At 38.8% G+C, this 17,873-nt stretch overlaps 1 protein-coding gene across 2 annotated transcripts in view; it reads right to left on the bottom strand.

Moving 5' to 3' along the window:
- Positions 1–315: 315 nt before the first annotated feature.
- CAMK4 (calcium/calmodulin dependent protein kinase IV) overlaps positions 316–17,873 on the bottom strand; it is a 156,227-nt gene continuing 138,669 nt past the window's right edge. For both annotated transcript variants that reach the window (XM_071580090.1, XM_071580092.1), the window contains 4 exons: positions 17,610–17,685; positions 13,084–13,210; positions 10,857–11,009; positions 316–8,478 (listed from right to left, as the gene is read on the bottom strand). In XM_071580090.1, the coding sequence (XP_071436191.1) occupies positions 8,314–8,478; positions 10,857–11,009; positions 13,084–13,210; positions 17,610–17,685 (521 nt within the window). In that variant the 3' untranslated portion in view covers positions 316–8,313. The remainder of the gene's footprint in view (positions 8,479–10,856; positions 11,010–13,083; positions 13,211–17,609; positions 17,686–17,873) is intronic.

The raw sequence follows: 17,873 nt of genomic DNA, 5'->3' as shown, positions 1-17,873 counted from the left end.
GAGTGCACAAGGAGGTGGTGGCCTCTTCATCACTGTATGTCTTTAGCAAAATGTGACACAAACTTCTACCTCACATGACCCTCTCTGGGGCACAGTGCCCTAGTTCTGTACTCCACCACTAATAACGGATTCAGTTTGTTACTAAGTTGCTAAGTTTTTGAGGGAAGAGAACAGGGGAAATGCTATGCCAAGCTGGAAATCATCCTAGGCTTTGCAACAGGTAACATCCATGAATTGTGTCTATAATGATGACTATTGTTCCTTACTTTATGCTAAGCATTAGCTGTAAGAAAATAATAGAAGTAAGCATTTCTAGGTTTACTAGTTTATTTAGCATCAGATGAGTCATGCAAGACACTTGTTAAAAATCAACATCCCACTGTCAAAGCATATTCTCATGTCTTATCAGCATTCCCATGCAAGCACATGAGCAGGTACATTGGTCCCACATACAATACACTGAAGTAACAAAACAGTCATTTTCTTTCCTAGTTCAAAGTTCTCTCTGGTTCATTTGCACAGTATCAGAAAAGTTAGTACACAAACAGGCTTAGTCAAAAGTAAAAGTGTACAGTTAAACAAGCAGTCCACAAACTTCTATCTAGTTTGTAACATCACTGCTAGTAGAAGCAAACAGCATTGACAGTACAGGATTTCTTACACATTAAGCAGTAAAAGAAGGACAAAGGTACATAGGACATGGAGCTAACTTAAGAAAGTCTACTATATATATATACAAATATATATAACATTTTTGATTGTTATTAATAAGAGTCCAGCCACCATTGCTCTGAGGTCAAAGAGCTTCTGTAACAGCCTTATAAAATACTTTGTGTTACTACTCAATAGCACCATTTGTCTATCTTGGAAGCATCAGCACATACCCTAACCATGCAGCATATACTATTCTTGAATAAACAGAATCACAAAATTCCCTGCTTATGGTCTGGTCCTCACATAGCCAGGAGTTGCCAGAAGACTCCAAACTAAGGCCAAGCCAGACACAAGCCCTTAATGTATCCCATTTCTTTTGGTTAAAACCAGTTTAAGCTTTTGAGCTCCATACTCTGGATGTGCAGCAGCCAGCCAGCCTCTGCTTGGTACTTCCTGGGCTTGCAAGGGCGTGGTGGTTTAGCTCCTTGGGACCAACAGACTTCTTCCCCCAACAATTCTTCCCCTCTTCCCACTCCTTCACAAGCTGGACCAGCCACCACTGCTGTTTTGCAAGACCATTCTACTAGTGGTGGTCTTGGCAGTGCTGGGTTAACAATTCAACTCAATGATCTTAAAGGTCTTTCCTAACCTAAATGAGTCTATGGTTCTATGACTAGGGTTCATCCTCCATCTCTCCATCTTTCCTTCTACCTGAGCACCTAATCATTTCAGAGGTAATTTTCTCACAAGCATAGGCCTCTCAACACTGTGTATTCTTAATAAAAAACCCCAAACCAAACCCAAACTAACCCCCCCCCAACCAAACCCCAAAACAATATTCCCTTATTGAACATTGCTATTTAATCAGAAGCATTAGCATGGCATCTCACAAGGATGTGGTGTGAACAAGGAAATGGTTGTGCATAACAGCACAAAAACACAGCTTGGGTTATCTCTCAACAGCTAGTAGTTTCAAATGTTCTTGTTTCTAATTACTTGCAGTAAAAAATCTCTTTGTTTGTAATTACTGTTTCCCTGCAACTAAGATGGTAAAAAATTGAGCAGAGCAAAGAAGACATTACCACTACACTGAGAGCAATAAGTTGGTGGTTGCATCAGCTTTGCATGCTCTGACGGGTCCCATGGATCACTGTCATTGCCAAGGAAAATACTTCTTAGGGAGGATGCTGGTGCAGCATGGGGTTTAGTAAATTGTTCAAGGATATTTTTTCTCAATATACATACAGCCCATTTGCTTAGGTGCCATATTAATAGCACAAACAATAAAACTTTGATGTCTGACATATTAAAAGTTGGGTGAGTGGTGATGTTTTTCCATCTGGAGGAGGCTGTCACTGGATACATTTGCACTGCTTTCATAAACATGTCTGGTTGGAAAGTCTGGAAAATAACAGAAATCAAGAAAAGTGAGAGCTTGGAAGAAACACTTAGAGACACTTTCCACTTTATTCCTTGCTGACACAAAGCAAAGAAGGAGCTCTCTTTGGTCTGTTCTGTAGCAAAGTTCTCTGGCATTTTTTTTGTGGTGTTTATTGTTCCATGTTACTTAGTGATTTGTGATGTTATGCTCCTTCATGTAACATTAGCATTTGTAAATAACACCGTCATGCTTTGGGATCTGAGGACTAATAGGATGATGCAAACCCCTATGAACAATTCTGTGGATGAATACATATGACTCAATGGCTACTAGAGCATATTGTCTCTGGTGCAGATCACATGCCGTTTAGCAACTGCAAATCACACCCAGTGACTTGCTTGTCCTCAGCTTTTGGGTTACCAGAGTAACTGATTCAAGTCATGTGACATAGTAATGTCAATTAGAAGATCCATCCCAGATCCACTCAACACAGGGATAAGAATTAGTCTTCTCTCTCTTTGTCAGACTTCCCCTCTGTATATGTACTCAGATACAATGATTAGCTCCACAGAGTTTTGCATTACAAAGCAGATAATTATTTACAGTTCCAGGCAACAAATGGGAGCAAGTGTTCTGAACTGACTTCACAGTTTTTTCTTACAACACTGTAAATGGCAATGCTGCATAAAATATGAAGCTAAGTAGATGAACTGGTATTAAGTAAATGATATTAAGATCACTTGTCATAGTATACATGATACTTTTCAGATTTCCTAAGCCTGATGTGTGCCTTTGGATTGACCTAAATGTTGTTTCCACTGAAGAAAAGGTGGTGTTGACAAAGGAGCTTCCTGGTGCTGAGGAGCAGAACATTGCAGGTGCTATTGTTACGCCACTTTGCTCTGAGTCCTCACCCTCAATATTGGCAGCTCACACAGCAGTATGTGAGCCTTCATTTTCTATTGGGAAACTAAACCAAGAAGCTGAATTATTTTCTGTTTCTGTCTGGCATTTGTTGCACATCACTGAGCTATTTCTGTCAGGCTATAGGTTCTTGAGAAAGAAAACTGAAGGAATCAGAAAATAGCATGAGTCTAGGAAATGGGGGGGGGAGGGGAGGGTTAGGAACATCTCTCCGTGGCTACTAACGGGCAATGACAAATCAAACCAGGGATGGCTAACAGAGACATATGTGTATACTCGACCAATAAAACCCCGACTCTTTTGGGAGCACATGAGCAGGAGTGAAACCACCTGATGGAACCAAGGGCAACAGCAGATTTGTCAAGGCAGAAAAGCTGAAATCTGCCAAGTATCAGATGTCTCTTTACCCTCTGTCTGGCAGCTCTTTCTGCATGCCCCATGGGGTCCAGGGCCAGAAAAAAAAAAGAGGAAGCTCAAAGGGGAATAATAATAATAATAATAAGCCATTTGGTCATGAATGCATGTTAACATTTATTCTTGGAGCCAGAGCTTCAAATGGAAAAAGATCCCTTTCTTTTAATCTTTGCTCTTTGTGTATCATCATAAACACTCTGGAGTGCTGCAATTTCTCAGGCAGAGAGAAAGAAGAGCTGTGAGAGATGCTCTGTGCAATCACATGCTGTTTAATACACCTTGGCCAGTAAACATCTTCCTGATACACAAATTAAGGGCCAGATTGTCAGTTCTGTCATACTGTTGATGGAGCATTGCTGGGGAGGGGCCTGTGGTGCAGCTTAGGGCAGCTCTAACTCATCACAAAATGCTGTGCTTGTGTTGTTGCCCCACTCCAACCCATGTACTGAGCATGCAAAAGGACAAGGGCACTGAAACAATCTTTTTCCCAATTGTGCATTGGAAGGAGTCAGAGCTGAGGAAAACTCTGTACCATTGTCTTTATTATATTTCATACCCTGATATCCATTACATTGAATTTCAACCAGTGATGATTCATGTATCCAGAACTGTTGATCATTTTAATTTCAGTTCCAGCTGAGTAATGCTGGCAAAGGACAAAAGAAGGCTTAAAAGGTTACTACAGCTGTTAATAGACATGTCTCTTACAGATTATTCAGCAGTCTCTGCATTTCTTCTGATAAATTTATGTATTTGTGTGTGCATGCACTTACATTTTAATCTACTAAGTTCAGAATTGGGCCACTTTGACTCTTCCACTGTATTTCTGCTTCTGTACTATGTCTATTCTCATAATATTTGAATGCCTTCCAATCACTAAGTTCATGACTGCATTCATGTTCTCTGTTTCTCTCTGAAAGGTAGAAAAGGATGTAATGCAGCATGTGTGTGTGTGTGTGTGTGTGTGTGTGTGTGTGTGTGTGTGTGTGTGTGTTTGCTGGATTTTTAGTTATTTACATGGATATTGTTCTATGTTTATATTGTTTAGAGGATTCACACTCCAAGGGATGTTCTTCACTGACCCACCAGTAATATTCACTGAATCACTCTATCTAGAAGTGTTACTTCCCAGATATGAAGCAAAATCTTGCTTATGTGGAGAGTCTAGAGTCTTACTAGTAAAAGCTTATGTATGTTCTGAAACTAAGATCACAAAATCACAGAATCACAGAATGGGTAAGGTTGGAAGGGACCTCTGGTGGGGTCACCCAGTTGCACCTGCTGGCCAGGTTTCCTAAAGCACATTGCATGGGATTGCATCCATATGGTTCTAAAGTATCTCCAGAAAGGGAGACTCACCACCCCCTCTGAGCAAACTCTTCCAGTGCTCAGTTAACTGCACAGTGAAGTTCTTCCTCATATTTAGGGAACTTCCTATGCGTAAGTTCCTGCCCATTGCCTCTTGTCCTTGACTTGGCATCACTGAGAAGAGCCTGGCTCCATCTTCTTGACACTCTCCCTTCAAATACTTCTGTACTTTGATGTCCCCTCTCAGTTGCCTGTTCTCAAGGCCCAGCTCCTTCAGCTTTTTCTCATGAGATGCTTCTGTCCCTCTACATCTTTGTAGCCCTCTGCTGGCCCTGCTCCAGGAGACTTGAGCCTAGACTAGGTAAGTGCCTTATTCCTATTTTTTTGTTTTCATTTGTTTTCTTCTTATTTTGCAACACAGCTGATGCGTTTTGTTTAATGAAACATGGTGTTGTGTAGGGGCTTATCAAAGGAATTAAATTCTTTATATAAAAACAGAATGAACTCTCACTATTGTGGTTTTATGTTCTACCTGGAATTTTTCGGAAAGGGAAGAAGGGATATTCTTTGAGTTATTACTGTTTTATAAAGTAACTTTAAGAATGTTTTGCCCTGTCTCTTTGTTTATCTTTAGTTTCTTCAGGACTCAACTTGCATCCCTGCCACTGTGCTCTAGGTCTAACTGTGCATCTGACTTGGTCAGTGTGGTAATTTTTGTTACATTAACACTATGCCTACAGGACCTATGCACTTATAACCTTTTGTGGTGCAACTGCAGGACTTCTTTACCCATTTAACAGCCATCAGATCCTCAGCAGAGTTCTCATATATTAGATTTTAACTGGCCAGTGCTACAATCTATTTTTAAAGGAAAAGTTTAGCTACATTGAAATACTTCAAACAGATGGCAGGGTTTCCCCTTTCATATGTGAAGGACTGTGCTAATATGTTAAATATTTTTAAAAATTAATTTTAAAAATAATTTAAAGAATTAAAGGATTTCAACAGAAAAGAGCATAAGTAACTCTACCTCATTTATAACCACACATGTGAAACCGGTTCGTCTTCAGTAGTTTCCAAATGTGATCATATTTTTCAGCCACAGTGACACTGGTGTTGCACCCCACAGTCTGAATTACAGCAGATGATGCCGGGATGTGATTTTTTTCAGACAAAACCAATGCAAAGGTAACACTCCTCTCTTGCACTGCATGCATACACCCTACTGTTCCTCCTCTTTCTGTGTAGTGCTGTCAAACATAAACCGATACACTGCTTTACAGAGTCACAAACTAGTAATCCATTCAGCACAGGCATCCTAATTGTTACACGTTGAGCATAACAGAAATAAAAAAGCAAAACCAACTGAAGTTCCAGTGCCTTTATGCACAAAACTGAGCTGCCTCTGAGATCACGCTGTGACAGAGAGGTCTCCTGTTGCATGACATCATTTCACAGTTATGATACGCTATGGTATAATTTAGCAAAAAATAACTCTTAAGAATCAGCTGGGACTACTTTTCAGCTCAACAAACCATGCCTCAGATGAAGATGTTTCTGCTCAAGCTCTCAGATGTGCAGTGACTGTGCAGCCAGCTCCAATTCTGCAGATTAGAAACAACTATATCAATTGAAGGAGGAAATGTTACAGAAATCCAGCCTCTCCCATCAAACCTTCCTACTTTTTTAGACAGTTTCACCACAGTACCAGGGGGAGGAGTAAAGTGGCTGAGAAGTGCATTTGTCCTGAAGTCATCTCTCAGGAGGAAAAACAAACAGTAAAAGGTGAGGCAGGCGGATGCACCTATTCTTCTCCAGAGTGATTAGTCTTACTGTACAGAGAACAATCTTCAAAAGTGTCTTTGTTGGCCTTACACAGCTGCCATGTGCCCACCAGCTGTTTCAGCTGACCTCAAAGTGTGCCACTTGAAAAAAGGATGGATACACGTACTTTAGATTGCAATCCTGCTTAGTTAGCATACCTTTTTGTACAACTGCAAATCGTTCTAAGAAATGGATAAAAAAAATCTCAAATATAATACATTCATTAGCATGCACTTTTAACTAGTAAAGACAATATCTTTAATCTTCCTTTATTTATTAATCTAGAGAACATTTTATTTATCAAACCTGCTATGTGATAATATTGTATTACCTTTAAATTTCATCAGGAAATCAGCTACTGAGTGTTTTATTAAAGTCTTGTTTTACAGTAGCTGATACATTTTTTCAAGGCAAGTTGTGCAAGGCCTAACATAGAACAAAAACAATGAAAGCAAAGGAGGAATGTTGAGTGTATCAGGATACTATGTAACTATCGGTACTAAAAAGTTTAATGAGCATGAATGACTCTGTTGTACATCAGGTTCTTTTTGACATTTTTGTAATATATCCTTACGACAGCCACGTGCTGTCAAAAAGACAACAAATACAAATGGTTATACATCCTGGTTCACATTAATTTTTCAGTTCCTGTCAATTATGTTCAACAAGAAATCAAGATAGCTCAATAGCCTGAATCTACTTTTGCAAGCTGATTGATGCACACAGCTGATAACTTAAGACACAAGAACTCTGGGTGGATGCAAGATCTGTGCTGGTGGATCACTTTGCATGTAGGAGGGGTTCTTTGTCAGGAAAATATGGACTAATTATGCTGACAAATGGAAACTGGTTACTTATGAAGTTAAACTACCCAGCAACCAACTATATTATATGACTTGCTCCCAGAGTTTGTATGAGAGTATTTCCCCAAAGCAAAATCAGTAAGTTTTGGAATAGCTTCCTTTAAGCATGTACAACTTATTTAATTGCAGATTACTCCCTTAGGCCTTATAAAAAGTCTTCTAGCTGCACAGTTTAGAAATTAATGAATAAATACAATGGTATGTCAAAAAATTGCATCTACTCTAATCCTTGTTTAGTCTATTGTTTTGTTTCGCTAGCACTTTACTACAGAATGAAATGGCAGAAATCTGAGTAATTTTGGTTGTTATTAAAATATTGTATATAAACAGGAAAAGTCTGAATAAGGCATTCTCAATGCAAGCTTGAGCAATGTACATTTTCATGCCCAGTGGAACTAACATTTCAATTTCTTCCCAAAAGTAGTGGAATGTTTTTTGCATGTAAATCCCCAAATACTTTTTCAGTTTTACAGATAAAAACCATTATTTCATACATCAGTTTTAAAAGCATTGGTTTGGTATTTCCTTCCATTTTTTCTGCTGAAGGACTATGAATCTGGAAGGAAACAGTTCAAAGAAACTCACAACACAGATAAGACAACTACTTCCATAAAACTAAATGAAACAGCATTTCTTTTCAAATGCCATCTCGAAACACTAGATAGATGTATATGAAGTATACACAGTATGGTAGGTAGTTATTCATCCCCATGTTTTCACCTGCCGATATTACTGCAAATTACACTGTTTCCATGACATGCCTTATGGAACAGTTTACTATTTTCATAAGCAGTCACATGCATTGAAGGTAGGATCACCAGCCAGAGCGTTTGGCACCCCAAAGCAGAACCAGAGAGGCCAAGCTTACGAATCTCTCTTGCTGAATGACAAGTTAGCTGGTGTATGAAATGACAGATCTCTGCTGAAACAAGGAAACACATCGACCTAAGACATTTCCTCTGGAGCTGCTTCTGCTTCCTGAGAGGGTTTCTCTTCGGGTTTGCCACCGAGGACAGGAGATGGGTTATGGCTGGTCTTGTTGCTGTCGTGTGCGCTGTGACTGCTGGCACTGCCAAGGCGTGTCGATGCCACCACAGCTTTTACTGCAGCCTGAGAGAGAGAGGACCAAGCAAACATTCCATAAAGGGCACTGTCTGTCAGCACTGCAGTCTCAGCATAACCCTGTCAGGGAACGTAACCACATCTAGTTTTGGTGGTAATGCCACATACCTGCCTGGGCTTGGACAGATTTAGAAGGCCACCTGAAATACTGGTTGAGGTTTAAAATTTCTGCTTTCACAAGGTTACAAATTGGGCAACATGAACGTCACTCTTTTTTTTTTTCCCAGCTGCACATGATGCATTGATTGATTGATTGATTGATTGATTTTTAGAAATTACTTCAGGTCTCCTGTGTTGAAGTCAGATGACAAAGAGAAAGTCATCTTCTGTCATAATAGTAACAGAATCATCACCGATTATTCCATGAAAATTTCACGAAGGAAAACAATACTTATTACTATTGAACTATTGTATATGCCAAGCACAATGGTGCAGAGCATATGGGCAACTTCCTAAGTATATAAATAAAAAACACACATTAGGGGTAGGCTTTCATGTCAGAAAAAATATCACAAAATGAAGACACACATGAAGACAGTTATAGTAGCCCTTGTCTCCAAAAGTTTTATTGCCTGAAAAAGCAAACATACAGAGGTGAGGAAAAGAAATACCAATCTCTGGGTATGACAACTCAAGCTATTTTTGACTTGGCTAGCTTTTTGCTTAGGCATCACAGAAGCAGGTCTGCATGAAGAGATGAGGAGTATAGTAAGTTTTGTGGATATTTTGAAGGGGTTATCACACCAACAAACAAACAGAAACAAAGAAATAAAAAAGAAAAAAAGAAAATACTAATGAAAAACAGGCTGCATAGACATTGTCAATAAAATGAATTAACACATACAGAATATACAAGCCATAAGCCAATAGAAGTGGCAAGAATTTTCAAAGTGAGAGTCTACACCGTTTAAAGGAAATATCACAGACATCCACATTAGTGGTGAGAGGACTTTGGACAACTGATTACAAGAATGGGACACTCAATGATACTATAAAGTCTAAAGATACTTTTAATGTAATTTACTCTTACAATCCATGGGGATGTTTACAAAACAAATTCAACACAGTCTATGAAAAACAAAATCATGACTGACACCTTTATTTTATAAAAATATGTCTTTACATAAAGAAAATCTGCCTCTAGACTAGTTGCTGGGAAAGAGAGCATAATTTCATATTATTTTTACTAAAAACCCAACAACTAAAGCATGTACTACTTGGGTTTCTCCATTTTTTATTTTTTTTGTGTTAGGAATTAATTATCTAAAATGTTATGGTTTATTTTACATATATATGTGTAAATTCTTAATTCTATAATAACTGCTAACTTCAATCAATTCTCTTAATAATTGCAGATTTGGTCATTTAATCTTTAATAGAAAAGCAATGAAGAAATAAACTTTAAAAAAGCAATAGCTTTTATTCACAAAAGAATAAATTGGTTGACTACAGGGATCCAAATGCACTGGGCTTCAAAAAAAGCTTGTTGGTCATCAAAGGTATAAAAATATAAAGAAAACCAAAATCAAAACATCAACATGAGTTGATGTTCAGTCACTGAGAATTTTGTAAATGAAAAAAACATTTTTCTTAACCTTGTAGAGGTTCTCTGTCACTGTTCCCTATTAATACTGAAAATATATTAGCAAAAGCAAAGAGTGATTTTTTGTGAATTTGGTTTTGCATGGGGTTTGTAAAGCTCTTCAGCTGGGATAATTTTTAACCTTACTCCCCAGGGCTCCAAGGGCAGCTTTGTTGTAACTGGTTGGTAATACTTTCTGTGCTGAGGTATCCCTGGAAATATCTCCTGAGCAGACACAAATCTTTAACAACAGAAAAAGGGATTTGGGGAGAAGAAAGCTTCCTGATGTTATGTCAGTTAGATGCCCAGCTGCCTGCTGTTACAGTAACTCAGGGTGGCTTAAAGATCAAAATATGGTACAGTAGATTAAATTTCTCCCAGATTTATGGATACTCATTAGGAAACTACTCCGATTTTTGTTCTTTTTTCTCAGTACTCTAAGGATGCCAAGCAGTACAAGGCAGAACAGAGAGACAGAAGCAAGGAAGGCAGAAGGGAAGAAAAGAAGGAAGGAAGGTAAAGGATTTGTGAAAGTTGTGTGCATTCTCTGGAGTTCTATCTGAGTAGACAGAGTAACAACTTAAACTTCACTTTTATTTATTTGGCTTCAGTCATCGACTTAATCAGCTTCAACTTCTTCAATCTTCGTCAGTCATCTTAAATAAAAAGCTTCCATATCACTATGGAATGTTGTCCTCAAAAAGAGCATGCGAGGTTTGTGCAATGCTAGTAATTTAACTGCATGCTTTCACAGCCAAAACAGAGACTATGTGCAGAGACTTGCCTTAAGTTTACGCCGGGCATTGAATTCTTGGAGTTTCTTTTGTGCGTTGTCCATATGTGCAAAGTTTACTGCCTTCCCTGTGACCCATGGGTGCTGCAAAGCCTGTAGAGTGGTGAGGCGTTTCTTGGGGTCTAAAACAATCAACTTTTTAACCTGCATCACAAGCAAGAAATAGAAAAGACTGTCAACCTTATTCTTCATTTTTGTTTACCTAGCTATTCATTTTGGGGCTTTGGTCCTTGTTGGGAAAGCATCTTAGGTGAAACACATCCTAGGAAACCAGTGAGAATTTGTATTTTTGTCTTTGCAAGTATTTGCCTTCTGGTATTTCTTGGTCCTTCATAAGTAACATCTGAGTAAGACAGCCACAAAGGGGGAAGAGAGGAGAAAAAGAATGCTATCATTACCAACATATTAAGAGTATATACCAATGCAGCTGACCTGTATCTGCCATAGGATGTTGCTTCATGTCTGAATTGACACATAAACCCTGAGAGATTCTAAAAATAACCCCATACAGGCAGTTCTTGGAGCAGTATCTCTCCTTTTGGATTGGGACAAGTTTTAAACTGGATTAGAAAGTTGAAGTAGTAGTGTATGCAGCTCATACAGACTTGTACCCTGCAGTCATTGGTAGGAACACCACAAAGGAAATGTTTCTTTCAGTCACTGTAAAACCCCATGTACACATGAACTAAGAAGCACTGTGCAAGTATTTCTCTCTTAGCCCACTCTGAAACTAATGCTGTTCACACCATTCTTTGTCACCAAGGCCAGTGAAGCTGCACCTCTCCAAGCATGACAGTAGGACTTTTTGGGGAATAAGGCACTGCAAACATACCCCTGGGAGTGGAGGTGGTACAAATTGTTGGATACAAAGTGTGTCCAGTCAAGCCACATTTCATGGGTTTTGCTTTGTGTCTGGACAAGCAGTCTTTTGAAAAAAGAGAAAGGTGAGGACGGAGTAACAAAGTGCACAGATGGTACTCTGCAGAGCCACACTTACCCAACTCTCCTGCCTACACACTCTGTTGGATCAGGGTGCAGGTGATGGCACAGAGCTCTGCTGCTGCTTTGTGCCCAAGTGTGAAGGAAGAATCACTTTAGGGTTCTCTGAAATTTCCCCACAAAGAGCTATTAAAGAAAGATGGTGCCAGGCATTGTGAGGAATGTCTACAGTGTCTCCATGGAAGAAGTCAAGTTAAGCAAATCACTTTACCTGGATACTCCAGGACTGCACACAGCACAAGTTTTGAAAGTCATGGTCTTCATTCTTATCTACAACTCGCTATACAGTGTTAAACCTGAAATTTTGAGCTTTACTGTACCAAAACAGTGTGGAGCAGTTTGGACAAAAGGAGTACACACAATAAACAAGCAGCTTTATCTTCAAGCTGCTGTTTATCTGGCAGTAAATGGTATTTTTTTGACTTTATAAAATCTTCACATCTAATAAAATAGCAAATAAGTACTTTGAAATTCTACAGTCATTCCATTTGAAACATCCTGAAGTACTTCACAAACTCCAATTACATAGTGTTTTATGGCACAGTTTTTATAACTAATATGGGATAGGCCATTTGTGTTTTCAGTGGGAATGAAATAACTGTATTATGTATGTTATTACTGACTAAAAATCAGACTCAGGCATACCTATCTTTGCAACCAAATTACTTTACCCAGTAATAAAAGAATACAGTGGAGATAGCATGCCAACCCTTGCATTTTGCTAATGGACCATATCTAAAAGTACTGTCTTCCCTCATATACTGACAAAAAGCTTAAATGGACAGAAAAAGTCTGTCAGAAAAGGCAGGGTGGGGGGCTGGAGGGGGGTGTCTAATTCCTTTTCATCTTCTTTTCCCAAAGTTCAGGCTTGAAAACTGTGAAGAATAAAGGACTTGTTTCTATGTTCCCCTGAAGGTAGTCACCCAGAAAAGAATGATGGAACACTTCAGAGCTGGTTTGGTAGGCACACATCAACACTCTGAAAGCTGCCAGCAATCTGTGGCTTGTTCACACAAGAACCTGAATATCCATGGTGTTAAGTGCAGAATTACAGCACTGGACTAACAGAGGATATTTAACAGCACCACAACAGATCAAAGACAAGAAGGAAAGCAAGGGGCCATAGGAACAATTAATGAACCAATTATTCTGCCCCCATCCCAAGACGGACTCAGTGGAAGCAATACTAGATACTCTGGTCTGATTTTTCTTTACTTACTAAATCCTTGGCATTCAGAGACACATCATCCCACCAGGGGGACACAAAGTCATATTCACAGTTCAGGATTCTCTTAAACATGTACTGATCTCCCCTTTCATCATAAAATGGTTCAAAGCCACAAAGTCTGCAAGGATAAAAAAAGAAATAAATTTATCAAAGATTAATTTGGTTTGGATTGTTAGGAACAGTTCATGATATTTTTTTCCCTACTTTGTATTCTGTAGACCCTTTGGGGAAACCAGACCTGGATGTACTCATGAACTCCTAATTCTTTGGAGAAGAGAAAAATGTGGTCATAAGTATTCATGAGTACTCGTAAAGGCTGGTTAAATTGTAAATTTTCCATTTTCACATGTCTTTATTTGAAACTTTTAGTACAGGGACTTACCATAGAAGTAGCCATGCAGCAGCTGGTATCTGTACACCTTCTACATGCCAAGAAACATTTTTTAGGTGCTCTTTGCTCTGCTGGTCCTCAGGATGAAGTCCCTTGAACTATCTAGACATTCCTCAGTTTGAAACCTTTGCTCACCACTGCTGTCTTCCGTGGGTCTTCCCCAGTTGTGTGTCTTTTCAAAGTGGGTGCAAGCACCATTCAGCGTGGGCACAGGACCAAGTTACAAATTAGTGTAATGAAGTTTTCTACTTTAATCTAAATTTTGTTTGCTAGCAAAATCTGACCTTCGATCTGCTTTTTTAGATAGTTTGCAAGCACAGAGTTAACATGATCATAGAGCATTTATCAGAACCCATGTAACTCTTGCCAGAGGAATAGGAATTAGCTAAGGAACCCCATTTTACCTGTGAACTTAGAAGCTTTTATATGCCCAGTTAGGACTGATTTTTGATTATATTCGCCCCTGTACATTCTTTCATGCTGTTGCCCACAAAATGTAAAAACCTCTGGTAGGTTTTAATGATCAGCCACACCTCTGCTTAGGAAACCTACATACAAACAAGAAATTTTGTGATCTCACTAATGATTGCTATTATGAATATATTGAATAATACAGACCCCAGCACAGACCCTGGGGAATGCAAACCCTTGATTTCCACTTAAATAATGTTCTTTTTTATTGCTTCATTTCACTTTAATTATGCTTGCACACATATTCAGTTATTTTGAAGTGCATTTTCTATTCATATTCAGCCAGTAAGCAATCTGAGCTAAATAGGAAGTCTATCTGCTACCCTGCCTCCAGAAAATGCAACAAACAATGAGGTAATGACAGGAAAACAACAACAGATGTAATGATCAAGACAGCAGCAAATCTAGAAAATGCAACCTTACATTTTAACTTGGTTTTATATTTTTAAACCCAATCAATGTGCTTACTGTCCCGAAAAGGGAGACTGATGTTCAAAGAATAAGTATGTTTTTGGGAGTAGCATGTAGGTGTGGGTGGAACAGATCTATCACATTCCACTGCTGAAGAGGAGAAACACCCCACTGTAGGCATATTCTGGGCACCTTACTGATTTCCAGGTCTGGGAGAGGTGGATTAAAGCACAAGGATCCGGTATCTGATCACTGTGTGCTTCAGTGGGTGGGAACTGGCCACAGTCCCTCTGTTGCTCCCATCCTAGTTTGCCTGCCTCTCCCACCACCAATCCTGGGCTTGGGTCACTCCTATTCTCATGGGAAGCTGCAACCTTTGCTTAGCAGGGTTGTTGGTCCTCTCACTGGGTCAGCCTAAAATGTCTTTTGGACACTTGGTGACACACAGTAAGACCGTGTTTATGACTTGATATCACTGCACTGAAAACCTCCCAAGTGACTCTGTAACTCACTACTATCACCTATTGTCTTCTTTTTAACAATTTCTATAGATATGCTTACACTTAAAAATGCATTTCAGCAGAGAGATTTTATTTTGCTACATGCCAAATTAGATGAATAAATCTAGAGGTGTGATTTCAAATTGGATTAATTAAAGCAGGGTAAGACACAGTGTGGCTGCTCTTGATTTCATTTTATTTTGAAATATCATTTTATTATACTAATTCATTTAAAATCAATTACCTACAAATAAATTAAAAAAATCTATGTAAACAAGCTCCAAAAACAATTAAAAAATTACCATATGGTGTTTTGCTCTCTTTTAAGTAAGTTAGTGAAAAATTATCTTTGATTAAATCCATGTAGTTTTCACTACAGGAGAAGCCTCTGTGTTTGTTGACCCTATCTGCATCCAAAACTTACAGAATGACTAACCTGTTGCTGGAATACAAAACGACTGTTCCTCTGTCTTTTAAAACTATAACATGTGGCTTCTCTGGAATTATGACAGTTATCATCAATAGGTCAATATAATTTGTCTTTGTGCTGTAAAAATATGTGTCAAAGTTTTTCTTAATCAAGTGGTAAATCCACTTTGATCAGTGGGAAGATAGAGTTTTACGCAGATCTTCTGTAACATGGTTGTTAACTCTTATATCCACTCTATTTTGGATGCACATGCAACAAGGTGCTTTTTGATGGTACATAAGTGCATTCCCTCTTACTAAACTATGAGACTGAGACATGTAACACTGTCCTTTAGGCTGCAGGATTAATGATTTACTTGTTGTACATGTACCTTTCTGGTCTAATCCATCAAACATATTGACCCACAAAGCTTTACATGCAATAGAAGAGCTTTAAAATCGAAATACTGTTAAAGCTAATATGTAGCCAAATGGATTAATCGAAATACTGTTAAAGCTAATATGTAGCCAAATGGATTTTTGCCTGGCTTGTTCCTGCAGATGGAATTGGATTTTTAGGTGGGAGTAGGACAGGATCGTAAGGAGGAAAAAGTAGAAGAGTAGCTGTGCTGGTGGTGTCCTACCCAGAGCAGCAATTGTAACACTTTTGTTTACACCAGTGCAAAGGTTTAATGTGGCTTGCGAGCGGAGCATCTCCTGAACAGCTGGAAGGTTTTGGAAGGCAGCATATAGGAAATGCCAATTCAAATTTCTCTTCTTGCTTGGAGCTTGCCTACACATGAAAACAAGTTCTGCTTAAGAAAAGCTCTCAGTTTCAAGTAAAACAGCTTCCTTAAGCCTGGAAAAACTAGAAAAGGCCATAGCTTAATCCACAGTCCTTTGCAAAGGGACTACAAAAGTCATTTCTTCAACATTAGTGAGAACCTTGCTGGCAACTTTCACATCTTTCTGCCATACATGGAAGTCCCAGCACCGACAAGAAATGAGCAACTGGCAGGCAATTTCTGTGATGTGATCTTTTACAAAAGGTCTGGATCTTAAACCAGACCCTGAGACAAAGAGTCACATTTAAAACAGAGCAGATAAAAAATTACAAATGGGAATATTGTAGCCTATTACTTACAGGCACACAAAAGGAGAGCTGTGAATTATTTGAAGCTTGTATAGAGAACAGAAGATGTTTTCTGATATTTCCATCAGAGTGTCTACATATCCTTCATGAACTCTTGGTGTAAATCCTAGAGAATGTAATTCTTTCTTTGCAAAAGACAAAAAGAAAATATTGCATGCTCTACTTGCTGGACACAGTTAATAAGACCTAGCAGCAGAAAGATAATGGCCCAGATGTATAAAATCCTCCATATCTTTAATGTATATGTGTAAAATCTCATTTTCTTTTCCTAAAAGGCACCCTGCAAGTACTGTATATAACTACACAAGACATCATTGTTATTGCCAAGGCACTAAATTAAGTTTTTTATTCTCCCATAAAGACAATGTCAATATATCATATCCAATTTTCCCTTCTGAATAATCTGCCTTTGAAAGATTCAATCCATATAATAAAGTAATTACAATGCTTACCAATTGAAAAATGACTAGCCATGCTAAGATGTAGACACAAATGCCTATCTTTAGGCATAACTGTTTGAAAATTTTGGTATATAATTACAACTTCAACTGTTTAAAATATTTATGGCCAGCATTGCTCACAGCCCTTTGTCAACAGTCTTTTGTTGTCTAGAAAGAAATGGAAAAGTTCAGCACTAATAATTTAACCCATCAGACTGGTTTGCAGGCAGAGATTCCAGGGCTGTTCCCTGCCTCCTCACTGAGATGCTGTGAGACAGCAACACTGATGCTGCAGCTGAAGTTTTGGCAGTGTCTGTGGCTGACAAAGATGGGGCAGCTGCATTTAAGAATACCCACAGGCACTGTGAAACTACTGCTAGCACCTTAGTTTTCCTTGTTCCAGCTGTAGTCAAGAAGTAGCTTAGGATCTCTCAGTTGGTGTGAATAAGAAGAAGCCCCAAATGTTTTCTGACACCTGCATGCTTGTATTTGGTTTCAGCAGTTTCATTGCTACTCATTCACTTCAATAGCACAATTCTGTGAATATCTTGCTGCTGCTCAGGAAAGAATGTTGAACCTACCAAAGATCTAATCTGAGTGTTTTTCCATGCTCCTCCAGGATTTGACTTACTTCAGTAGGATTAGGAAGATCATTAAAGTTCAGGATGTTGTCTTTTTCAATGGCACAGCTTACAATATCATAAAATTCTGAGAATGTTAAAAAATTAACTGTCTGCACTTACAGGATGTAGGTGATAATGCCCAGGGACCACATGTCCACCTCAGGGCCATAGGCACATCCCCGCAGTATCTCTGGTGCTGCAGACAACAAAACACTTGTCAGTAAGATGAAAGCAGAATGAAGAAACAACAGTCACAAAGTCAATTAAAGTCCATGCACATTCATGTCTTTTAAAAAGTTAGGACCTGGTCCTCTAAGCCCTTAATTAGGCAAGTGATTCCATTAACTGAATGTAAAACAAAAGAAGCCATGCCCAAGCAGAACC

Source organism: Pithys albifrons, chromosome Z, assembly GCF_047495875.1.
Source record: "Pithys albifrons albifrons isolate INPA30051 chromosome Z, PitAlb_v1, whole genome shotgun sequence".
In the NCBI taxonomy this organism is placed as follows: Eukaryota; Metazoa; Chordata; class Aves; order Passeriformes; family Thamnophilidae; genus Pithys; species Pithys albifrons.
The sequence above is the reverse complement of the archived record's forward strand: the minus strand, read 5'-3'. Positions and strand labels throughout refer to the sequence as shown.